This window comes from Sebastes fasciatus, chromosome 13, assembly GCF_043250625.1.
Source record: "Sebastes fasciatus isolate fSebFas1 chromosome 13, fSebFas1.pri, whole genome shotgun sequence".
Lineage (NCBI taxonomy): Eukaryota > Metazoa > Chordata > Actinopteri > Perciformes > Sebastidae > Sebastes > Sebastes fasciatus.
In genome coordinates, this window is record NC_133807.1 from 11,218,698 (window position 1) to 11,245,405 (window position 26,708).

At 37.7% G+C, this 26,708-nt stretch overlaps 1 protein-coding gene and 1 long non-coding RNA gene across 2 annotated transcripts; both read right to left on the reverse strand.

Annotated features, from left to right (window-relative positions):
- Positions 1-4,699: 4,699 nt before the first annotated feature.
- Positions 4,700-11,112, reverse strand: LOC141780284 (interferon-induced very large GTPase 1-like). Its single transcript, XM_074655440.1, has one exon. The coding sequence runs from the start codon at positions 11,051-11,053 to the stop codon at positions 6,326-6,328; it is 4,728 nt and encodes a 1,575-aa protein (XP_074511541.1). The 5' UTR covers positions 11,054-11,112; the 3' UTR covers positions 4,700-6,325.
- Positions 11,113-12,621: 1,509 nt separating this feature from the next.
- On the reverse strand, positions 12,622-15,022 carry LOC141780285 (uncharacterized). Its single transcript, XR_012596606.1, has 4 exons — positions 14,704-15,022; positions 14,494-14,531; positions 12,918-13,023; positions 12,622-12,662 (listed from the first exon to the last, which is right to left on the reverse strand). It is a non-coding gene; the product is annotated as an uncharacterized LOC141780285 (long non-coding RNA).
- Between the last annotated feature and the right edge of the window lie 11,686 nt (positions 15,023-26,708).

Sequence of the window (26,708 nt, forward strand, 5' to 3'; positions counted from 1 at the left end):
TAGCTGCTTTACTTTGTGTGAAAGTGAAAGCAAGAGAGCTCTATTTTCCCTAAACCTTGTGACTTGGAGGAAAACAACAATGACCATTAGAGGTCACTCTACTCAAACACTGCCAAGCACATACTGCTGTCAACACTGAACACTTGTTATTTGCAGAGCAAGAGCTGCAACAACAGTTCATGTTTTTTTTTTAAAAAAGGCATAAAGTATTTACCAAAGTTAGTCCAAAAAGGACAGAGACATTGATTCAGTCTCAAGTTTTCGGTTTTAATTTAACCTGCTCCTGATGATAGTTTTTTTCAAAAACAAAAAGACAACAACAAATAATGACTGTAATAAATAAACAAATAAATATAAATAAACAAAAAGAAAGGAAATGGTTTTAAAATAACTTTGTGTACACAAAGAAATGGTGGTTAAAGTTGTATTCAATAAAGACTCATAATAACAAGGTTAAGCTGGGCTCAGACTACAGGAGTTTCAAGCTTCTCCTGTAGTCTGAATAATGATTCTTACATCCCACAGGAGATGTAAGACAAGGGGAGTAAAGAAGGGTGGTTTAGTCAGTTTGAGGAGCACTGGACAGCTGGAGGCAATACAATCTGCCTCTGCTTTTGAGAGGGAAAGTGTAGGAGACGAGACACCAAAAATAGCCAGCATGAATGAACTGTTCTACCGAGACAGGAGATTTTGCTGCATCACCAGAACATGTGAGCATGGCTGGCTGGTTGGGGTTGATTTGCAGTGGTTGCATGCAGAGCTCACCTCAGGAAACATTTTTGACAGTTTTTGATTTGCCCAGTGACTACAGTGTAGTATTTTATATTGCATAAAACATTGTTGGATGCAAATAGAATAAGTGTGGACTCCTTCTAAAATATGGTATCCTATAAGCTCCTTTCTAGTCTTCCGACCACTCAAAGCGCTTTACACTACATGTCAGCATTCACCCATTCACACACACACATTCATACACTGATGGCAGAGGCTGACATGCAAGGTGCCAACCTGCCCATCAGGATCTAATCTGAATAAAGGAGAATGCTAAAGACTATCTGAAATGTTTCCCAGTCAGCTTTAAAAGACATAAGACTGAAATGTATCTTCTGTATAGGCTTATTACATATGATAGAAATTATGCCTTTAAGAGATGAAGTGTGCTCTAAAATACAATCACAGAGGATACAGCAGGGACCTGAAGGAGCATTTTGTGCACAAATTCTCAAATTTGTAAGTAGCGAAAGAAATAGTTTTTAGATCATTTACATTTTTCACAGAGATCGCGAAATTAAAAAAAATTCCATCGGAATGGAGATCAGCAAATGACTTAAAGGCCATGTTGTGCCAGTCAACAAAGGTTTTGTCCAGCAGAGAGGGTTTAAATCAGTGAATTGAATGAATTGGAGATTTTAAGGAGAAAAGAGTCCAGCCAAAGTGATGTCTAACCTGTAACCAGATTTTGATACATGAAAGGGACTCAAGTGTGTACCAAGATAGTGTATCTGCTCCTGGGTCCTCGTAGAGCCGGGGCAGAATTGGGCTTCTGTTAGCAGCCAGTAATACACCAAAAGGTTTGGAGCTGACATCCCTCCTGCCTTTTTTTAATATTGGAGTGTTTTCATTGATAGTCAAAGAAGTTTATGGTTCCAATTAAAGGATGAAATAATTCTTTTTGATTTATTTTAAAATTATTTGAGGATGAAAATCGGGATATAATAAGTATGTAATGGAATAGTAGTATGGAATAGATAAGTACATTTCAGGAGGATATTCATCTGTATGGAATTAATACGACCTGCAACTGACAGTGGTAGGCCTAATGACATCCAGCGGTTTAGACTGCACTTCACATGGTCCATAAGAGTAAGACAGTTAGCTGCAAAGAGATTAGAACATGTATTAGTTACATTAATGCCTAGTAAGTAAATAGGTAAGTAATTTTTAGAGAAAGTGAGGCAAAGGGATATTTTCCTCATTGATCGGAAATAATTCACTTTTCTGCAAATTTAGTTTATAGCCAGAGAGTTTGTCAAATATATTCAGAATGTCTAAAACATGATGTAGAGCAGTAGAGGGGTCAGATATATATAAAACTAAATAAGCCACATAAAGCGACTCATGTTGTTCTTGTCCCTCTCTTACAATGCCTCTCATCTGTGTACTGTACTGAAGGGCTAGTGAGAAAGGCTCAATAGTGACTGGAAATAAAAGAGGAGAGAGCAGGCAACCCTGTCTTGTCCCTCTACGTATATGAAACTGTTTAGAGTAGGTACTATTAGTACAAACTGAAGAAACTGGTGCTGTGTTTAGTAACCTGATCCAAGAAATAAATGTATTGCCAAACCCAAATCTTTTAAGAATATGAAATAAATACATGAACCTTATCAAAGGCTTTTTTCCGCATCCATAGAAATTAGTACATCTGGAACTGGAGAATCTGGAGGGTGATTGATCATTTTGAACAGGCACCTTACATTAAAAAAATATATATATATTTCTGATAATACCACTCTGGTCAGAGGATATAATATCAGGCAGTACAGTTTCTAAATAAGAGGCAAGAATCTTCACATCCACGCTTAACAGTGAAATTGGTCGATTAGAACTACATCAATATGGATCTTTTTCTTTCTTAAGTAATAAAGAGATCTGGGCTTCCCGTAATGTTTGTGGAAGGATTCCAGTCTCAAGCGATTCATGATACAAACTTAAAAGACGGCGTTCTACATTTACAGAAAGCTTTTTATAGAATTTGATGGGAAAACCGTCTTTACCGGGGCTTTATCCACTCTGCATACCTATGATTGCGTTGTTGATCTCCTCTCGTGTAATTGGGCTGTCAAAAATTTCCACTTTGTCAATAGCACTGACTTTAGGTGTAGGAACACTTTTTAAAAACTCGTGGAGATCTTCAGGGTTAAAACTTTCTTCAGAGGAGTAAAGTGAAATGTAAAATGCCTGATTTATTTCTTGAGGGTCACGAGTGAGTCCATTACTGACATTAATGTCTGAGATTAATGGAGATGCAGAGGACTTGGTGAACCAGAGCATACTGGGTTTGTCAGCATACTCATAACAAGCATGTCTAAATTTCAAAAGCATCTCTTCAGCTTTAACTGTAGAGAGATTATCATATTCAGTTTGAAGGAAGAGTCTCTCTTGATATGGTTTAGCAGAGGGATAAGTCTACCTAAATATGAAAAACGATTAGTGATAATTGTTAAAATTGACAACCCCTTTTTTTCTTTCATAAGCTGCATAGAAAAGGATTTGTCCTTTAAGATATAAGATTTTTCATGTGCCACTGAGCAACTTTCATAGGAGTGAGGGCCCCACCTCCAATGCTGTATCCAGTTCCTTTTTTACATACATGGTTTTCCCCACCTGGTCAAAAGGTCGTATCCATACTCTCTCATGTTATTAACAAGGAAGGTCGAAGATCATTTGAAGATCTAAATCAACTTCCTTCTGTTTCTATTTACAGCTGATGTCTGTTATTTGGAATAATCATCTTCCTACATTGTATATACACTTCTCAATCGTATGATTACTGAATCACAATATGGGGGCTTTGCATAAGAAATTACAAGAATCTATGTCAGTGCCCGTCAATGGATGTGACCAGTGGTGATTTTAGACAATTTTTAAGAAAACATAAAAAAAACATAAGGAATCCATTGGTGCAACCATGTCATGCTAGCTTATCGGGACGGAGGCTGAATAAAGCTTCAAATTTTGGCAAGGGAAAACTGGCATGGCCATTTTCAAAGGGGTCCCTTGACCTCTGACCTCTAGATATCTGAAGGAAAATGGATTCTATGGGTACCCACGAGTCTCCCCTTTACAGACATGCCATGATTATGCTAATCCCATTCAGTTTTTTTGCAACCCCAAAAATTGGGGCAACAACTTATGAGACATAACAGAGCATGGGAAAGGCCATCATATACTTCTATCATAATGTTCTAAGCCCTTAGAAACTTTCATAATTTATTTGAATCAATTAATTAATTCATGTTTATTTCTGATTTATGACTAGCACAACTTGACACACAGTGCTGAGCTGCATCTCAAATTAATCTTCAGTTAGCTTTCAGATGATGACAACCACTTCTATGTGACATCTACTGTTGACCTGCTATCTCCCCCTAAAGATCCCCTACCCTTACCCTGATATTCTTACCCTAATCCTTACCGATCTCACTCCTCATGCCTAAGCCTAACCAACCCAACCACTGAAGGCATCGAGTACTAGCAAGATTGTCTGTCTGTTATCAGATATTGTTAGCGCGATATCTAAATCTATCTAGAGCCTAATTTGGATGGGAAAAAATTCCTAGGTGACGAGGGAACATAGGCCTGACCCCCAGTGGTTCCAGACCAATCATAGCTTACCATCTTCTTTCCTCTGTTTTACAAAGGAGCTCTATTTCCCCTAAACCTTGTGACTTGGAGGAAAACAACAAATGTTCCCCCTTGCAGCACCAACTGCATCATTCTTCTTTTGCTTAGCCATATTTACAGTCATGCATGGAGGAGCCTCTGTGCTCCTATTGGTCAACATTAACGTGAATGTGAAAGGATATTAAAAATAAAAAAGGATGAATTGACTATGAATAAAACTAACATGAACTTTTGATTACAGGACTAAGACTAAATCTAAAAATACTTGACAAAATTAACATTATTTGTGATTTTGGGTTACGTTAATAAAATGCACTTGATTTAGTATGTGGCAGATCTTAGACATATTTTGAGATTGGGTCAAGAGAAAATCTGGTCTTCTCATAATGCGCATTAATGACAGACGAGGCATAAACTCCATTGACTGATTTATTACAGAAAAAGAAAATATCCCATTTTTTCCCATAAAGACTGATATTCCTGTTAGTAATTATGAATATCAATATACTGTAGCAATGACAAGAGTCTAATAAATCAAACAACAAAAACAATTCCAATATTGGCAGTAGTAAAAAGTAACTGTAATAAGATCATTTAAAAAGAGATAATATAAGTAATAAGTATAAAAATTGTTGAATACGGCAAGAAATTCAGAAAGATAAAGCATTAATCAAATTATTGAAGAAAAAAAAATACAAAATTGTACGATAAAAATGTTTGTGTAAAAATGATTTTCAAATGAGTTACACAACAAATAGCTAAATGGTTAACAATAAAAAAAAGTCCATTCTTTCTTTTTTACATAATGTCAACTTCTCACAACTCTTTCCCTTTTCGTGTAACTCAACACGTCTCAAATACAAGTTTCATGCATTTTCATAATCAACACTTCATTAATTCAATGTCAGGACATCCACCTTATAACTAATTCTTAATCTATTGAAAAATTCTTTCAAAACCCCTCAAAAGATAGTTTACAAAAATACAATTACAGAGATATTTATATACAACTTTAATCAAAACTACAAAACTTGTGTTGCCTGTTATGATGCATTTTAATGAGATCTGTATTATATAAAAAAAAAAGTGAAAATTTAAATTACAACCAATTATGGCTGCCATTTCTTATTTAGAATGAATTAAACTATGTACACATCTGTCAACATGCCTCAGCTTAACATCCTACATCTTTATTTGCTCTTTAAACTGTGAGAAGAACATTTCATGCATCTTGTATTAAAAATACACATCTTTGGATGAATGAAGAATATACTTCTCAGAACTCATTTTGCACCTTGATCAACTTTTTTTAGAAAAGCAAACAACTTACAGTTTCATGTCATTTCTGTTTGATGAGATTTTCACATAAAAGTAAAAACGTAAAAACAAAAGTCAAATCATATCTTACATTCCCGTTTTTAGAGGAATGAAAATGTCTCCATAATATCTGAAAACCTAGAGACTGCTTCATTCCTTCTTTTAAGAATGTCCTTTAAATATTCACGTAAAACTAAAATCATGCATCTTAATCATCTTGTAAAATAATCATAATAAAAATATTTCTAATTAAACAAAAACCGTTGATGAATTCTGATCGGTCTCATACTTTTTACAGTCATCATTTAATGGCTAACAAACACGTAATTTGTAATTACACATGTTCTCCTTTGCTTTAGGTCATTTTCAGGAATGATTACTACTTAATGTTTTACTGCAACTCAATCTCTCTATACATAAAATAATTAAAATACTATTGATTAAATTATAAACAGGTACTGTTTCAGTCATTTTTGAAAGGATTCATCCTCATCATTGATATTGTTGCACTCCTTCAATCAAATCAAAAATGATTTCTTTTGAACAGTTAAAGACACTTTGGGCTTCTGTTACTTTGAGTAGAGCTTGGTTGTTTCTGGTTCACTCACAGGTTGCACATTTCATCCAGACTATCAATAGCTTCTTTTTTCTTGTGGTCTCTCCACTCACTGGGAATTTCTCCTCTGCCCTGGAATTTTAATTTATAATGGTCTTCCAGTTGCTTTTGAAATCGACATACAAACCATTTCCAATATGTCAGCTTAGATGCATCAGGAGTAATCTCCCATGTAGCATACTTCTCTCCAGCAGTTTGATACAGTTTATAAGGAATGCGCTCATCTGAATCATGATGTGGATAGAAACGTCTATCACTTGCAACTGATGTTGTACAGAAAGAAGTGACCAGTTCCGCTGTGCGTCTAGTGTGCCATCCCTTGATCCCAGCAGGGCGATGAAATGGGACATTGTGTTTGTCAGGACTGTGATCTTCCAGTGTGTTGGTACAAACAGCTGCACAGAATGGGCATGTTACCCAGCAGCAGAGACACAGCTGATCAATGAGGATTTGATCAGGCTTCATCCTGAATTCCTTCATCTTATCCGATGAGAGGCTGCTCATCTCCTTTATGATAGATTCAAGACCTTTCTCTGTCTCCTCTTTGAGAAAGTCAAAATTGTTTATGTCACTGAAGTTTTCATAACAGATGGTGTCGAATGTTAGCTTATCTTTTAGCAAACTGGAAAATTCCTCCATCCACATGTCTGGGTCTCCTCTCTGAGTTTTGACTTTCTCTGTTGCAGTAAATAAAGCTTGACTCACAAGATTTTTGATGTCTTCAACATTTTTCTTGAGTATGTTCTGGGCTTTATCTGTGCTGTCTGTGAAGATGTATTTCTGTACTTCCTCCTTTATGAAAGTCTCAACTTGGCTCCTCGGGTGTCGAATGTAGGTGATAAAGCCATCAAAGTCCTCTTTCTCTGCGAGCGACTTCAACACGTGTTTCTCCAAGTTCAGCCTGTTCCCACTGAATGCTGGGAAACTGCACCTCATCTCTCCAGCGAGATCAATGGCAGTCTTGTTACAGACGGCCTCAACAGTGGAACTCTTCAGTTTCTCACAGATCAGTTCTCCAAGCACAACAGCAGACGAGTTTCCTTTGCAGAAGCTTCTGAAAATGTTGTAATATTGCATTTTCTTGCTTTTTACATAAGCGAGTGCATCGTTGTTCTCTTTGAATTTCTTGTGGGACTCTGAAAGCCATCCCCCTGCTCTGTGAAACACATACAGTACGAGATCAACTGTAAACTCCTTCTTCAGAGCATATTTCCTCTTTGATTCAAATTCTGTCACCTTTTCTTTCACATGGTTGGCCACTTCCTGCAAGAAAGTTGATTTGTAGCCTCTTGTAGCTACAGGTTTGCTCTTGATTGCATCAAGGGACTGTTTTTCAACATCATCAATGAAGGATTTGATCAGTTGCTGTTCTTCATACTGAAAATACCCCTTGAAGGTATATTTTGCTTTTGTCCAGGTTTCTGAACAATGGTCAAGGATACCTTTTTCTGTGTTACTCAGATCTTGGTGCTTGCTGAGAGATACATAATGAACGTAATCTCCAACCTCTGATATTTTTTTGAATCTGCCACTGCTTTCGCATTCAGCTATGAGAGACCATTCAAACCCAATCTCCTGAAGGATAATTGACTGATCTTTTTCATAGTTGATGTCCTCAATAGGTGTTATACCTGCAGTTAGTTCACGAACCAAGCCACTCCAAACAGAGTTGAAGTGCTTTTTAAGTTCCTCTTCATCTTTTGCCTTGTCCTTTAACCGATGAGCGAGCTCTTTGCTCTTTTGTAGCAGCTTGTTCTCAAACTCTGTCTTCTTATCATCTAGCTTTTTACAAGCGTTCTTCTGCTGGATGACTTCATCCAGTCTTCTTTTAACTGCTCTCACTTGCTCATCATGAAACTCCTTGATTTTGCTTTCAAATCGTCCTCGCCACTGAACCAACATTTCTTTGTCTCTGTCATCATCAAAGTATGTTGTCATTGCTTTTCTGATTTCTCCATAGGTTTTGTTCATTTCTTTATGAAGATAATTGAGCTCGACCTTGTCAAGTTTTCCATTTTCAATTTGGGTATGAAGCCCATTCTCAATGGTCAACATGTTGCTCCTCAGGGCCCAGATCCAGTTCCCATACTGGACCTCAAGTCTTCTGTATACTGCAATTTCAAGTGTGTTTTTGAAGCTGAAAACAAACTGTTCGTTCATCAGGGCTTTCCACAGGTCCTGGATTTTGCTTTTGAACTGTGAGAGAGTAATCCCAGCAGACTGTGAAGCTTTAGAGAGGATGATGGTCTTCAGCTCTTGGACACTCTCACTATAACCTGGATTTGGAGGAGCCATAGGTGGACTTCCCTCCCATAGCTGGGCAAAGTATTTCACATCTTTCTGCACATCAAATGCAATGACGTCACTGAAACACTCAGCATCACAAACCTCCTCTTTGGCTGCTAGTGAGGCCATCTTGTCCAGTTTTTCTTGCAGCCGTCTCTTTCCATCCATGTTTTTCTCTGCAGCTGCAATATCTGTAACATTCTGGTGAACGAACACACAACTTGGAGAAAGTTTAATTTTCTTCATCCTCATGAAAGCCTGAACAACAATCTGCAGAACATCTTGCATCTCAGCTGGATTCTCTCCAAAGATGTTGATCAGTGTCATGTTTCCCAGACCAACAACAAATGTTGCCAGTTCATTGTCGTGGTGAAGAGTGGTGTTACCTTCCAACTCAAGAGCACGCAGTCCTTCCGTGTCCACCACTAGGACGTAGTCAAACTGAAAGTCTTTCTTGATCTCCTTTGACACTTTGACCAGCTGCATGAAGGCCCCCTTGGTGCACCTGCCAGCACTCACTGCAAACTGTAACCCAAACATGGCATTCAGCATTGTTGATTTTCCACTGCTCTGTACGCCCAAAACTGACAAAACAAAAACTCTCTTGTTGCCCAGTTTCTTAATGACTTCATTTAAAAGACTAGAGATCCATGTTAAAGGTACGTGACCTGCATCACCATCCATCAGCTCCATTGGGTGTCCTGATATCATCAGCTCTGCAGCCAGCTTCGGGTATTTAGACCAGTCAGTCTGTACCCTCTTTGTTTGTTTCTGCAGAGATGCATGGGCTTCATAGATCTGTCCCATTTCTCTAAAGATGTGCTCCAAGCCAAAAGTTGCTGACTGTAGTTTTGTTGATATTTCATCAAGCTCAGTTTGCTTTGTCTTTAAGAGATCAGATTTGTCATGCTTCTTCTTCAAAGCCAAGACTTCAGTCCACTTTTCATCATAGTTTTGGAGAATTGAAGAGAGATCGTCTGTGGAGAGGGCATCTATTAAGATCTGAGTCCATTTCAGGAAATAGACTTTGTCTGTTGATGGCAAAGATGAGAGGCTTTCAATGAACAACTTCATCGGTTTACTGCAGGAAGCAGTGCGTTGTTTTTGTCGTATTTGGTTTAATTTCTGTTGCTTTTCACATTTCTCCTTCTCAATGTTTCCTTTCAGGTGATACTGTTCTTTGTTTATTTTGCACCACTCATGCCACAGTTGGCCTTGACAAGGGAGAAATGTATCTTTGATCTTTGAAACATCCATCCCCTGAAGCAAGTTCACTACTTTCATAGCAGCAGATTTTCCTTTTTGACAGGCTTTATCATCTTCATCCACTCTGATTCCAGAGACCTCATCCATTGTTTCAAGCTGGAAGGATGCATGTGGTCCGGATAAAATGTTTCCAATGATTTTTTTCAGTTCTTTCGAAACATCTGACTGGCTTCTGTCCCTTAGACCCATTTTGTATTTTGCCCTTTTTATCTCAACAGCACCACAATTGTCATTAACAATAAGACAAATAAGAGGCTTAGAAGACTTGAGAAGGGCTGAGATAACTGCAGTACTTTTGTCACCTTTTTCCAGAGTTGGAACAAGAACGACATTGACTGAAGATTTGTCAGTCAGTATGTTGCGCTGTTTTTCAATCGACAGAGCATCACCATGAAGATTACAGAAGGCAATGCAGTCAGTGAAGGCATCAGTGGGTTTTCCAGCAGGGCAGTACCAGGCAATCTCTGCCACACCATCCATCAGATGTCGAGACTTGGTGCTACCTGGGCAGTTTCTGTGGAAGAAGGTGTTGTGACGGTCGTTGATCAAAGAGTTCATCAGCTGAGATTTAGACAGAGATAGTGAACCCAGGCGGAGAAATGACACCATGGGTGTCTCAGCTTTGCAGATGGGCATACTCTTCATGGTGACAATGTTTGAATTGTCTTTGATTTCAGTTATCTTCCATGTTTTTCTTATTTGTCTGAATGTCCACAGAGGACAGCCAATATCCATTGTGACTGGGTCAGGAACAAGCAAAGGTAAGGCGTACTGACATTGTGATAGCTTTGTAATCATGTTCTGCTTAAAGAAGCTGTCTGAGCAGTGAAATATTGCCATTTGAACATCCATTGGATGCACATGAGTTTGTTCTGATTGGTCAAAGCCTACACTGATGCTGTAAAAAACATCTAAGTCATCGTGGTCTGTGTCAACAGTGTCAAACACAGGAACAGGATTTGAATGGCTCACCTCAAGACTGTCTTGTTTTACAGGAATATATCTGGCTCTGTAGTCTAACATCATCAACCTCTGAAGAAAAGTAAGAGCGAGATCTTTCTCAGATGTGTCATGGTCCTGTTTCACAGGTGGACCTACTTTAAGAAAATCTGCTGGTGACAACTTCTGTTGATGTTTGTCTTGAAGGTGAAGTCTGCCAAGCATTGTTTCAGCTTCTCTTTGATATTGTTTGTCCCTGTTGATCTCTTCAGAAATCTCCGCTGACTGCTGTAAATAAGTACATAAACATTTAGGACTGTCAATCAATTAATTGCATGATTTTCCATAGTTAATCGCAATTAATTGCACATTTATCTGTTCAAAATGTACGTTAAGAGAGATTTTTCAATTATTTAATACTCTTGTTAACATGGGAGTGGGAAAATATGCTTGCTTTATGCAAATGTATGTATATATTTATTATTAGAATCAATTAACAACACAAAACAATGACAAATATTTTCCAGAAACCCTCACAAGTACTGCATTTAGCATAGAATTATGTGCTCAAATCATAACATGGCAAAGTCAAGCCCAACAGGTAACAACAGCTGTCAGTGTGTCAGTGTGCTGTCTTGACTATGACTTGCCCCAAACTGCATGTGATTATCATAAAGTGGGCATGTCTGTAAAGGGGAGACTTGTGGGTACCCATAGAACCCATTTTCATTCACATATCTCTCACATACTGGCTATGCCAGTTTTTCCTCATCAAAATTTAGCCTAAGTTTGGAGCATTATTCAGCCTCCTTCACGACAAGCTACTACAACATGGTTGGTACCAATGGATTCCTTAGGTTCTAGTTTCATATGATGCCAGTATTTTCACTCTAGCTGCAACCCAAAAATCACAAGTTGCGTTAATGAATTCAGTGCCGTTAAAACGGATTTGCATTAATGCGTTATTATTGCGTTAACTTTGACAGCCCTAAAATAAACATATTGTATGTAAAACATGATAATGTCACACAATGGGATATAAATTAACTAGTCATAAAAATCTCATGCCCGAATTAAATTTGGAGATTCTTACCTTATCCATGTTTCCACTCGTATCTAAGGTACCTGCAGTAGAATAATGAACTGTATTATAAGAGGGTGAGATCAATATACTTGTAAACCAATATATTTTTCTTTCTATTAATAATGTTCAATTTTGAATGTCATCTACTGAATTAGCTCTATTCTTGATTTTTTCCTGTTATTGTAGTATTCATTAAAACATTACCTTTCTCAGTGGTTGCAGATTGTACAGGCTTGATTTCAGATTCTCCTCCTATTGTTGTGTTGTCATCATTCTTTGAGTGTTCAAAATCACCAGGTTCATTCACTGGATCACACTAAGAAAACAAATAATTTCATTTAACATCAGTTAATCAGGTTTGAATCATGAGAGAAGATTCAACAACACACAATAGTAAACCAATTCAGAGAACAACGGCAAAATAAAACCAATGGTAAACAGTATGCACTAAATGCAAGCAGTGTAATATTTTTGTGAGAAGAAATTAAACTCTGCTGCAACTGTTTTCAACTCATCCATGTGTCCAACCAGATGGTTCATGGAGTCAAACTCTATTCAAGTCTAAACTAACAATTCAAATAGCTCCAATCTTCAGCTGAAGGTTCAGGTGTTAGTGCTAAAATTTGACTTAACTTCAGAAAATATAGGTAGCAATAAAAAAAGAAATGCTTCTGTATGACAATGACTACTGAGGACCAAAATATCTCACCTTTACCTCTGTTTCAGCTGCACTCTCCTCCAGCTCGTCTCCTGCAGGGTAATGTAAAAACAAGCAGATTGTAGGATCAAACATAAAATATGTTGGTTTTGGTCAGTTTAGCATTTCAGATTAACTGGATTTATCTGCAAAAACGATGTATAGATTCACAAAGTTCCCTTTTCCACAAAACGAATCTTGTCTACAAAAATATTTTAACTTTTTATTCAAAGTTATCCAGACTTCCAAACAAAAAAGTGATCTAGTCTGAGTTGTTGGACATGTGCTCTTTTTCATTAAAATGTTACCTTTCTCATTGTTTGCAGATGATACAGACGTGATTTCAGACTCTCCTCCTGTGTTGTCATCATTCTTTGAGTGTTCATCATCACCAGGTCCTCTCACTGGATCACACTAAGAAAACAGGGGATTTCATTAAGTTCACCTTGTTAGAGCATTTGAGATTAAGAATGTTTTCAGTAGTATAAGCCAAGAAAACAGCAACAAGATAAACGTACAACACTCAAGATCAATGTCACACAGTGATGCACCAATTGAGTACAAGTACAGCAGAGTACTGCAAAAATAAAAGCAAGGTAAAACAGTATACAGAGTTCCCAACTTCAGCTTTGAAGATTGGAACTCTTTATTTAGGTGAGACTTCAAATTTGATGGCATAGGTCAAAAACAAAAGCTGTTCTAATGGTGATCACTAATGAAGGTGAAACAATGAAGCATTCTTGTCCCTCGCACTTTGATACAGTTTATAAGGAAGGGTCTTATCTGAATAATGATGCGGATAGAAACTTCTATCACTTGCAACTAATGTTGTACAGAAATTGGTGACCAGTTCCACTGTGTCTCTAGTGTGCCATCTATCGATCCCAGCAGGTCGATGAAATGGGACATTGTGTTTGTCAGGACTGTGATCTTCCAGTGTGTTGGTACAAACAGCTGCACAGAATGGACACTTTACCCAGCAGCAGTTGCACAGCTGATCAATGAGGATTTGATCAGGCTTCATCCTGAATTCCTTCATTTTATCCAATGAGAGTCTGCTTACTTCCATTATGACGCATTCAAGACCTTTCTCTATCTCTTCTTTAAGAGGGTCAAAACTGTTTACGTCACTGAAGTTTTGACAACAGATGGTGTCAAATGTTAGCTTATCTTTTAACAAACTGGAAAATTCCTCTACCCACATGTCTGGGTCTCCTCTCTGGGTTTCGACTTTCTCTGTTGCAGCAAAATAAAGCTTGACTCACAAGACTTTTGCTTTATGCAAATGTAAGTATATATATATATTATTTAAAATCAATTAATTACACAAAACAATGACAAATATTGTCCATAAGCCCTCACAGGTACTGCATTTAGCATAAAAAAATGTGCTCAAATCATAACATGGCAAAATCAAGCCCAACAGGCAACAACAGCTGTCAGTGTGTCAGTGTGCTGACTTGACTATGATTTGCCCCAAACTGCATTTGATTATCATGAAGTGGGCATGTCTGTAAAGGGGAGACTTGTGGGTACCCATAGAACCCATTTTCATTCACATATCTCTCACATACTGGCTATGCCAGTTTCTCCTCATCAAAATTTAGCATAAGGTGGAGCATTATTCAGCCTCCTTCACGACAAGCTACTACAACATTGGTTGCTACCAATGGATTCCTTAGGTTTTAGTTTCATATGATGCCAGTATTTTCACTCTAGCTGCAACCCAAAAATCACAAGTTGCGTTAATGTGTTATTATTGTGTTAACTTTGACAGCCCTCAAATAAACATATTGTATGTAGAACATGATAATGTCACACAATGGGATATAAAGTAATTAGTCATAAAAATGTAATGCCCGTATTAACTTTGGAGTTTCTTACCTTATCCTTGTTTCCACTCGTGTCCATATCTAAGGTACCTGCAGTAGAATAATGAACTTTATTATAAGAGGGTCAGACCAATGTACTTGTAAACCAAAATATTTTTTTTCTATTAATAATGTTAACTTTAAGCAATTTTGAATGTCATAAACTGAATTAGCTCTATTTTTGATTTTTTTCCCGTTATTGTAGTATTCATTAAAACATTACCTTTCTCAGTGGTTGCAGATTGTACAGGCTTGATTTCAGATTCTCCTCCTTTGTTGTCATCATTCTTTGAGTGTTCAACATCATCAGGTTCATTCACTGGATCACACTAAGAAAACAAATAATTTCATTTAACATCAGGTTCAAACCATGAGAGAAGATCAACAACACACAATAGTAGACCAATTCAGAGAACAACGGCAAAATAAAAGCAATCTGCAAGTATTTCAACTCATCCATGTGTCCAACCAGATGTTTCATGGAGTCAAACTCTATTCAAGTCTAAACTGACAATGCAAACAGCTCCAATCTTCAGCCAAAACTTGACCTAAATGAATAAGAAAATCTGCTGGTGACAACTTCTGTTGTTGTTTGTCTTGAAGGTGAAGTCTGCCAAGCAGTGTTTCAGCTTCTCTTTGATATTGTTTATTCCTGTTGATTTCTTCAGAAATCTCCACTGACTGCGGTAAATAAGTAAATAAACATGTACTGTATGTAAAAAATGATAATGTCACACAATGAGATATAAAGTAAATAGTCTTTAAGATCTTATGAATTTGGAGTTTCTTACCTTATCCATGTTCCCACTCGTATCCATATCTAAGGTACCTGAAGGACAGCAAAGAACCAGAGGGAGAGATCAACCAATATGTTTTTCTAATGTTCATTGCAAGTCATTTTTGAATGTTGAAAGCTATAATTAGCTCTATTTTTGACAGTTTGGGGTTATCTTACATTAAAATATTCCTTAAAATGTTACCTTTCTTCATGGTTGCAGATGATACAGACTTGATTTCAGACTGTCCCCCTGTGCTGTCATCAGTCTTCTGTGAGTCCTGCTAAGAAAACATGAGATTTTATATAACCGTTACAGTAGTTCACCTGGTTAGAGCATTTGAGATTAAGAATGTTTTCAGTAATAATTGAAAACAGCAACAAGATAAACGTACCATCACTCAGTAACACACAGTGGTGCACCAATTCAATAAAGGAATACAACAATATAAAAACAAGGTGAAACAACATGCTCATTTCCAAATTTCAAATAAATATGGGTAGTTTTAGAAAACGCATGCTGTTCTATAACCATGATCCCTATTGAGCATACCTTGATTTCAGCTGCATCCACCTCCATATCTTCTACTGCAGCATAATGAAAGAAAAAAGCAGATTGTACAAGATCAAGGTTTAGAAATAACACTATTAGTTAACCATCTTACTTTCACCCTAAAGTTGACCCCACTAGCACCCTCTTCAGGCCAGCAAAAAAACATTGAAGTTTTACTGTAAAAAGAAAATATTGAAATAATCTAGAAATTTTATTTGTTTAGTTTTTTTTTCTTTTTGCACGTTGGGCTATACATTTACGGTTAGTTGTGTAACTTATGTGATGTGATTTTGGTTCTACTGTGATATTAGAGATTTGACAGTTGCAGGATGATGCCTATAAATTGTACAGGGTCCTCATAACCTAATTAATTAATCTGACATGATTGGTAATATAAAGACACCCCAAACCATTTAGGTAAAGTTAAAAAAGATCACTTGGTTTTCATAATAGATTATGTCTCATTCAATCTTTCACAACCTGTAAGCAAACCTTGGAACCACCCTGTTCAGCAACATTGATCACTAAATAGGTATTAAAAAAAGTTGTTTCCCCAGAAATGAATGATTAATTTTAATTCATTCAACTGGAGAATCAATATTTGTGCATTAAAACCTATTAACCTAAAGCTATTGTATTTTATGTTTCAGAACAATTATTACTACTATACTCTCATGCTCAAATATCTGCCTGCTTTAAAAGATTAAAGTCAAAGCTTTGATGTATTTCTAATTTAAGTTCTGTCCACATTATCTTTATGAAGCAGCATAGGTGCATATGGAGGACAGAACCTGCCAAAATCAAAAGTAAATAAATGAGTCGATAAATAAATAAATATGCCATTAAAGGGACTATTTGTAACTTTCAGAAATGCTTGTTAACAGCGACACCTGTGGCCGTTAAGTCAACGAAATTCAGCGTCGGGCTCGCGCTTGCTCGCTCTAAATAGACATGAACGAGCATCGCTCAAAACAGTGAGGCGACACACGTCCACTAAAACCACAATATCACTCTATATTTCATCTGCTTGGCAGTAATGTTAGCTGACCAGACGAAGGTCTTTCCATGAATCAGTGCTGATCCTAGTGTTGGCTTTTCCTGCTTCAGCCTCCCGACCGCGGCCGGAGGGAACAGGGAAGACACCGGCACCCAGTCGGAGACGATAATGTTTCCTGCTGCAGAGCCCCGTCACTTCACAAGACACGGAAAACCTCTGTTGGTCTGGAGGAGCTGCAGCATTTATTTCTGCACAAACGTCCACTGTACATTCACTAGATATTCTCAGAGCTACTAACTCTTCTGCAGTGTGTAGTGTGCGCACATGAACGTGAGGTGGAACGAGAACGCGCTCGTTGTGTCAGTGCAGGCAGAGGAGCGGTCTGAAAAGCGTAGCCACACGCGAGCGCGCATATGCGAGAGCGCGCATGGGAACCCGACCCGGTAGATTTATACCTGTAAAAAGTTACAAACAGTCCCTTTAAATGTACTAAAACATAAATAAATAGATAAATGTAGAAATTCATTAATTGATCAAATGTGACATAATAATTTTTTTTTGTTTAAATTTGCTTCTTTATCAATTTAACTGTGAATTATTCATTATTAAATTGTATGTATTGATTTATGTATTTATTTTTTTATTTAGTTCTGCATGATTTTACCTTTGCATTTTGCCCCATATTTATTCCTCCAAACTTATATATTTCTGTATTCTTTTCTTTATACATTTCTTTATTTTGCATATTTCTACTTCATTATGCAAATGAGGGGGCTGTCATTCAACGTGTGTCATGGGGTCAGAGTGCATAGATCAATTATATGCTAGCTATTGTTTGATTTGCACACCTGTAGCGGTCGGAGCAGCAGCAGGAATGAAGACTGGAGTTGGAGCAGACAGAGTTAGTTAGTTAGCTAGCACATAGAGTGCTACAGGAATGAGTCCTAAAACCCGGAAATGAGTCAGCATTTTAGCACTTCTGGTTCCCTCGTCTGGAAGTCAAAAGGTTTCTTTTAATGGGTTTTTAGTAAGATGCCTGAAATAAGGTCTGTGGTTTACACAAACTCAAGAGATTTTAACGTTTTGTTCTACAACATAAAATACATCAATAAATACCTCACCCATGGATTTGAGGCGGTTGCTAAAAAGTGGCTAAATGAGACTACAAACGTTTATAAAACGTGTAAGTATTATAAACGTGTGTTTGCTGCAGAGCTTATTTTCTGCAATAATCCAAAAGCCAATGGAAAAATCCCATTGGCTTTTTGTCAAGGGAACCCAAGGTGATGCTAACTTCCTGGTTGGCCAACACAAATACGTCATCCCTGGAGCACTCTATGGTCAATTTATGATCTGTGATCTCGATCAACCAATAGGTGAAAAGTTGACCCCATGACCCACGTTGAATGAAAACCCCCTAATTTGCATAATGAAGCAGAAATGCTTAAAGAAATATATAAAGAAATGTATGAAGAAATTAATAGAATAGTAGATCGGGGGATTAAAACTAAGTTAAATGATGTTACTTTTGGTACATTTCATGACATATTTATTTATTAATTTAAATATCCAGTCATTTACTTAATTTAGATTTTGTCAATTTCCGCCCCCCATCGCTGTAATCTGTGAATACACATTAAAGATTAAAACCTCACTTGTTTGATTTTGCTGAAACACTGAGGTATCGATCCTCTCTTCTTTGTGGGATTTGTGGTCCAGGTGTTCTTTCTTCCCTCTATTTTCAGCACACATCACTCCACTGTAGCCGTGGTGACCATTTTCAGAGACCATGACGTCTATTTTTTCCAGCAGAGCCATTATCTCTCTTTCATCCTTCATACTTTTTGTACATGTGTGATATCTTTTTTCAACAAAACTGCTGTTGGCGTTCAGGTCTGTCAATGCACCTTCACATTTTTCATCTGACTCATGAGTCACAACTGTCATTACATAAGCAAGTAATTCTTTCCCAAAAGCTTTTTCTAACCACTGCACTCCTGAACTGTAATGGCTGCTATGTAGACCATGCGGTACCAGTAAGAGAAAGGCATGGATTTCCTGATTCAATGGGAATTTGTCAATATTTTGTAGACCAAGCATGTTAATGACAGAAATGTGCCGACCACACAAATCATACAGTTTGGTTGAAAACTGTTCCACATTTGTTTGCTCGTCATGGTCAATTAAGATGTTTTTTGATCCAATCTCAATAGAATTTGCGTCACCAATTAACACAAGTGTGAGTTCAGGTATCACTGAAACAAAATAAACAGAGAACGACATTAGTATGTAACACTGCAGTAATCAATGAAGCAACATTGTCAAAGTTATACGGAGTTCACACAAACTCAATGACAAAATAAAAGTATATAATTAATTCTCACATTCACATGATGAGTTTGATATGTTTTAATACTTCCTCAGTGTTTGAAACTCAACTGAAACATAATCTATCAAATTAATATTACTGTACATCAATTCTTGTTTCAAATATTACCTGTCTCATTGGCTGCAGATGGTACAGACTTGGTTACAGACAGTACTCCTCCCATTGCTGTCTTTATCAATGTCTTCTGCTCTTCATCTTTACAGAGTCGTGCTGTAGGCCTATGACGAAACCATTAAGACAAATACAACATACACTATTACTGCAAAGGCACATTACCATTCAAGCTGATTGAGCTAATTATTTGAGAGGATAAATAAAAGCACTAAATCTTGCACATAAAACATTTTGTGGAACATCCTGATGATTTTGCTGCTGGTGGAATGTTGCAGATATTGCAATTTTTCCTGCATTAATTTCTTTATATTTTGTCATAAATATAATTACATGATGAGCGAACATGACAAGTATTTTTTTAAAAATGACTAATGGAGGGAAATCATAGTATTATCTTTACCAAGTTACACTGAAACACTCCATTCCACCATAAATTGTGGAATTATCTTTACTTCGGCAAAAAACACAAAATTCAGGCGCCAGGTGACAATTCAAAATATAATGTAATATAATGCAGTCAGGCTCTCAGGCATTCTGTATTACTTTCAAATATTTATTCTCCTGTACAGAAGATCAACTTGAGTCAACACACACACATAGGCATGATTTACACTTCCATCCTCTTTTATGTCTTCTTTGGGGGGAAGTAACCTCTTTAAATGTAGCCTACATGTGGCACCTATTCACATCAATGATAAATTAATTTTAATTAATTAATTTTAATTAATTTATAACCCCCTGAAATTTATCAGTTCATATATGTGTTTAAGCAATATTTCTGCTCATGTTCAAAAACGTTCTGCACATTCAAATTATATCCCACATATCTGTGTTCTTTGAGATTTCGAGAATAAAGTCAGAATATTTTGAGAAAAATGTTGTAAAAATGAGGATAAAGTCATGAATTTCAAGAAAAAAAAGTCATCATTTTAGAAATAAAGTTAATTTAACTAAAGCTCAGTCATGATGACGTGAAAGGCCGCCAGAATCTAACAGAGCAAAGGTGTGTGTATAAGGGAGGGGAAAGCAGAGACAGCGACACAGAGCTGCAGGTCAGAGGAAAGACGTCACACTGCAGTCCAAACTTTGAATAAGTCTATGTAACTGTAATACCCTATGGAAATGATAAAACATGCACGTATGATTTATAGCAACCTTTTCTATTATTCTTGAAATATCACAACTTTTTTTTCTCGTAATATTATGACTTAATTGTGTGTGTGTATATATATATATACATACATACACACATATTATATATATATATATGTATATAATATATACAGTATATTATATGTTTTTATATATAATATATATACAGTATACACATATATTTATATATATTATATATGTATGTATATGTGTGTATGTATATATATATATATATATATATATATATATATATAAATATACATACACACAATTATGTCATAATATTATATATATTATATATATTATATACAGTAAAATGTATGAATAATATATATATACACACACACACACAAGTCTATGTGTAGTGGTTTTCATATTATGAGGACATGTTGCCCGGTCCCCACTGGCTACTTCAAAGAAGTAGTTTGATGGTTAAAACTTGTTTTAAAGTTGAAGATAGGATCAACGATGTTGGAAAGCTAGCATCATTTGAAAGTGGCATCGCCTCAGGAGCTCGTCTAACCCCCCCCCCTCCTCCCCCCCCTCGGGACTCCTTCCAAGGCAACGCCCCAACACACACATGCACGAGCATCACCGCATCGGAACTGCTTCACAGACACAGAGCGGAGAGAGGACCTCAACTCAACAACGCTACCTCATGACAAGTAACCGCGGCAGTGCTGCTTTTGGATGAGTTTTCTCTTCCATTCTCCAGTCAACTTGTGGCGGCGACGCGCTTTAAGTTCAGGCTGGTGCACGCCAAGGGTAGAGCACGAGCAGGGAGGCAGGGAGGCATCTGATTGGTTCTTTCCAAGAGGACAGTGATTGGTAAACAGCTCTTTTCCGGTCCATTTTTCAGAGCTCATAAGTAATGGATCGTTGTCAGGGTGTAAAGACCATTTCAACTAATATAACAAATAGTGTATACTGGATAATATCGTCAACCCTGCCTTTAAGGTTTTAAGGTTTTAGGGGTGTATGTGTGTGTGTGTGTGTGTGTGTGTGTGTTTGTGTGCAAGCACTCTTAAAAAAACGTCTTCCACACGCAGCAAAGACTTATCAAGAAATATCACTACATCAAACTGAAGTTGTTATAAAAACTCTACATGCTCAGATTTTAAGTATGGACACAAAACAGTACATAGTTTAAACTCACCTTTTGTTCCGTGTCTCTTTAGCTCTGCCTGGTCTGTGTGGATGAGGCTGCTTTGACAGAAAGTTATTCTGTCCCCAATAGAGACCTGATTCTGGGTCTGCCTCTTACAAACCCCTCCCTCCTGCTCTTAACAGATCTGATGTGGTGTGATAGGGTTACGGAGCTGAGAGCTCCGCATGCACATGACTTGTAAGTCAGTGATGAGAAACGTGAAAGTGAAAGTAAGACTGCCTCAACTCATGATTTACCCGAAACCACGTGACTTCAGGGAAAGTGGTGTATAGGTTCATGGTGGAAACAGTCAAAGCAGAAATAACTGTCAACACTGAACACAACAAAACTTTGAATAAGTCTATGTAACTGTAATACCCTATGGAAATGATAAAACATGCACGTATGATTTATAGCAACCTTTTCTATTATTCTTGAAATATCACAACTTTTTTTTCTCGTAATATTATGACTTAATTGTGTGTGTGTATATATATATATACATACATACACACATATTATATATATATATATGTATATAATATATACAGTATATTATATGTTTTTATATATAATATATATACAGTATACACATATATTTATATATATTATATATGTATGTATATGTGTGTATGTATATATATATATATATATATATATATATATAAATATACATACACACAATTATGTCATAATATTATATATATTATATATATTATATACAGTAAAATGTATGAATAATATATATATACACACACACACACAAGTCTATGTGTAGTGGTTTTCATATTATGAGGACATGTTGCCCGGTCCCCACTGGCTACTTCAAAGAAGTAGTTTGATGGTTAAAACTTGTTTTAAAGTTGAAGATAGGATCAACGATGTTGGAAAGCTAGCATCATTTGAAAGTGGCATCGCCTCAGGAGCTCGTCTAACCCCCCCCCCTCCTCCCCCCCCTCGGGACTCCTTCCAAGGCAACGCCCCAACACACACATGCACGAGCATCACCGCATCGGAACTGCTTCACAGACACAGAGCGGAGAGAGGACCTCAACTCAACAACGCTACCTCATGACAAGTAACCGCGGCAGTGCTGCTTTTGGATGAGTTTTCTCTTCCATTCTCCAGTCAACTTGTGGCGGCGACGCGCTTTAAGTTCAGGCTGGTGCACGCCAAGGGTAGAGCACGAGCAGGGAGGCAGGGAGGCATCTGATTGGTTCTTTCCAAGAGGACAGTGATTGGTAAACAGCTCTTTTCCGGTCCATTTTTCAGAGCTCATAAGTAATGGATCGTTGTCAGGGTGTAAAGACCATTTCAACTAATATAACAAATAGTGTATACTGGATAATATCGTCAACCCTGCCTTTAAGGTTTTAAGGTTTTAGGGGTGTATGTGTGTGTGTGTGTGTGTGTGTGTTTGTGTGCAAGCACTCTTAAAAAAACGTCTTCCACACGCAGCAAAGACTTATCAAGAAATATCACTACATCAAACTGAAGTTGTTATAAAAACTCTACATGCTCAGATTTTAAGTATGGACACAAAACAGTACATAGTTTAAACTCACCTTTTGTTCCGTGTCTCTTTAGCTCTGCCTGGTCTGTGTGGATGAGGCTGCTTTGACAGAAAGTTATTCTGTCCCCAATAGAGACCTGATTCTGGGTCTGCCTCTTACAAACCCCTCCCTCCTGCTCTTAACAGATCTGATGTGGTGTGATAGGGTTACGGAGCTGAGAGCTCCGCATGCACATGACTTGTAAGTCAGTGATGAGAAACGTGAAAGTGAAAGTAAGACTGCCTCAACTCATGATTTACCCGAAACCACGTGACTTCAGGGAAAGTGGTGTATAGGTTCATGGTGGAAACAGTCAAAGCAGAAATAACTGTCAACACTGAACACAACAAAATGTAGTAGCCTCTCTAACAATGTATGTTTATTCACAGCTCTATGGAGCTGAGAAACTCTGCATGCACATTACATGTAAATCAGCAGTGATGGAATGTAACTAAGTACATGTCATTTTCTCAAGTACTGTACTGTAAAATATATTTTTGATAATACCAGTTTGGTCAGAAGATATACTTTAAACTTTAAACTTAAACTTAATGACATTTTGTCATATACATACAGCTACATACATGAAATTTGACCTCTGGATTTAACCCATCCTAAGCATTTAGGAGCAGTGAGCTGCTGTAAAGCGCCCAGGGAGCAACTTGGGGTTTAGTGTCTCACTCAAGGACACTTCGACAATAATATAATATAATATAATATATTATATATATAATATTAGGCAGTATAGCTTCTAAATGAAGGGCGAGAATCTTCACATCCACGTTTAAGAGTGAAATTGGTCGATAAGAACTACAGCAATATGGATCTTTTTCTTTCTTAAGTAATAAAGAGATCTGGGCTTCACGCAATGTTTGTGGAAGGATTCCAGTCTCAAGCGATTCATGGTACAAACTTAAAAGACGCCGTTCTACATTTACAGAAAGCTTTTTAAAGAATTCGATGGGAAAAACATCCTTACCAAGGCTTTATCCACTCTGCATACCTATGATTGCTTTGTTGATCTCCTCTTATGTATTGGGCTGTCCAAAATTTCCACTTTATCAATAGCACTGACCTTAGGTACAGAAACATTTTTTTAAAAACCCATGGAGATCTTCAGGGTTAAAACTTTCTTCAGAGGAATAAAGTGAAATGTAAAATGCCTGATTTATTTCTTGAGGGTCACAAGTGAGTCCATTACTGACATTAATTTCTGAGATTAATGGAGATACAGAGGACTTGGTGAACCAGAGCATATTGGGTTTGGCACCATACTCATAACAAGCGTGTCTAGATTTCAAAAGCATCTCTTCAGCTATAACTGTAGAGAGATTATCAAATTCAGTTTGAAGGAAGAGTCTCACTTGATATAGTTTAGCAGAGGGATAAGTCTACCTAAATATGAAAAACGATTAGGGATAATTGTTAAAATTGACAACCCCTTTTTTTCTTTCATACCAGGTAGAAAATGATTTGTCCTTTAAAGGGACTATTTGTAACTTTCAGAAATGCTTCTTAACAGCGACACCTGTGGCCGTGAAATCAACGAAAGTCAGCGTCGGGCTCGCGCTTGCTCGCTCTAAATATACCTGAACGAGCATCACTCAAAACAGTGAGGCGACACACGTCAGCTAAAACCACAATATCACTCTATATTTCAGCTGCTTGGCAGTAATGTTAGCTGACCAGACGAAGGTCTCTCCATGAACATAATTTAGATCTGATCCTAGTGTTGGCTTTTCCTGCCTAAGAGCAGGCTGAAGCAGCGGGGCTCTGCAGTATGTCTCCCTGATCTCTCCGCAGAGGAGACACCGGCACCCGGTCGGTAACGAGAAGACAACGTAACTCTCTGCACAGGTCGGTCACTTCACAAGACACTGAAAGCCTCTGTTGGTCTGGAGGAGCTGCAGCAGTTATTTCTGCACAAACGTCTCCTGTACATTCACTAGATATTCTCAGAGCTAAACTAACTCTTCTGCAGTGTGGAGTGAGCGCGCGTTCACGTCTAGAGGTGGAGCGAGCTGAGCTGTCTGAGTGAAGGCGAGCAGACAAAGGAGGAGGGTACAGCGGCTACACGCGAACGCGCATATGCGAGCGCGCATGTGTGACGACCCGCTACATTTATGCGCGTACAAAGTTACAAATAGTCCCTTTAAGATATACACCAATCAGTTATAACATTATGACCACCTGCCTAATATTGAGTAGGTCCCCCTTTTGCCGCCAAAACAGCCCTGACCCGTGGAGGCATGGACTTCACTAGACCTCTGAAGGTATGCTGTGGTATCTGGCAGCCGTCAGTAGTAGATCCTTTAAGTCCTGTAAGTTGCGAGGTGGGGCCTCTATGGATCGGACTTGTTTGTCAAGCACATCCCAACGATGCTCGATTGGATTGAGATCTGGAGAATTTGGAGGCCAAGTCAAAATCTCGAACTCCATCCATCCACGTGATGTAAAAGAAAACGTGATTCATCAGACCAGGCCACCTTCTTCAATTGCTCCGGGGTCCAGTTCTGATGCTCATGTGCCCATTGTAGGCGCTTTTGGCGGTGGACACGGGTCAGCATGGGCACCCTGACCAGTCTGCGGCTACGCAGCCCCATACGCAACAAACTGCTTGGCTCACTGTCTTTAGTTAATCTTTTTTTGCATCTCCAATTAAAATGATACATTCTACTTATTAGTTACAAAGTAATCTTTCTTACCTCATGACCACCTGAATGATAATTAACCTTTCTGTGCCCCCACAAGTCAAGTGGTACTGTACATGGTCTCATGCCAAAACAAAGTAGACTATTTACACAATTTAAAAGAGTAACTTTGGTATTTTTCAACCCTGTTTTCCCATGTTTTTTGTGTCTAACTGACTTATAGGGACAAAAATTTCTGAAATTGGTCCAGTATTGAGGAAGAGCGCTGTAGATGGCAGCTGCTCACAAGCTGCAATGTGATTCTATTGGGGCAAGCTGGCATTGTCATTTACATCCACTCAAAGTGCTTGTTTTTGCCATGACAGGCTCTGATTGTTATTATAAGTGTCTGACATTATGGAAAGAGTCAAGGAGAAGTCTCGTTCTGACATCTGGCAAGGTGACAAATAGTGGAATACATCCATGGTGGAAACGCAAGTGCCAGCCAGGCAGAGTTTGTTGTGTTGGAGTGCAGAAAGCGTAGCTTAGTATTATCTAAAAGCTGCCGCCCGTATTTATTTGAGCCAGAGTATACGGATATTCAAATTTCACAACGAGTCTTCTCCTTGAGTGGGTCTTAGAAACACAATAACAAACAAACCGGATCAAGTGAAAGGTGAGAAAAATGATTTATTTCTCTGCAGGGTCCTTTCCATAATGTTGTCAGACACTTTAGTTTATTAATTAGTTAGTTTAATTTATAAATTTTAGTGGACGTAACGTTACATTAATAACTTGTTTCGCGGCTGTCAGTTACAGCACTTGAAAGAAAAAATGTATTGTCCCCATTTGTCACTTTGACACAAAAACATGGAAAAATAGGTTCCAGGTTGAAAAACACCAAAGTTACCCTTTAAC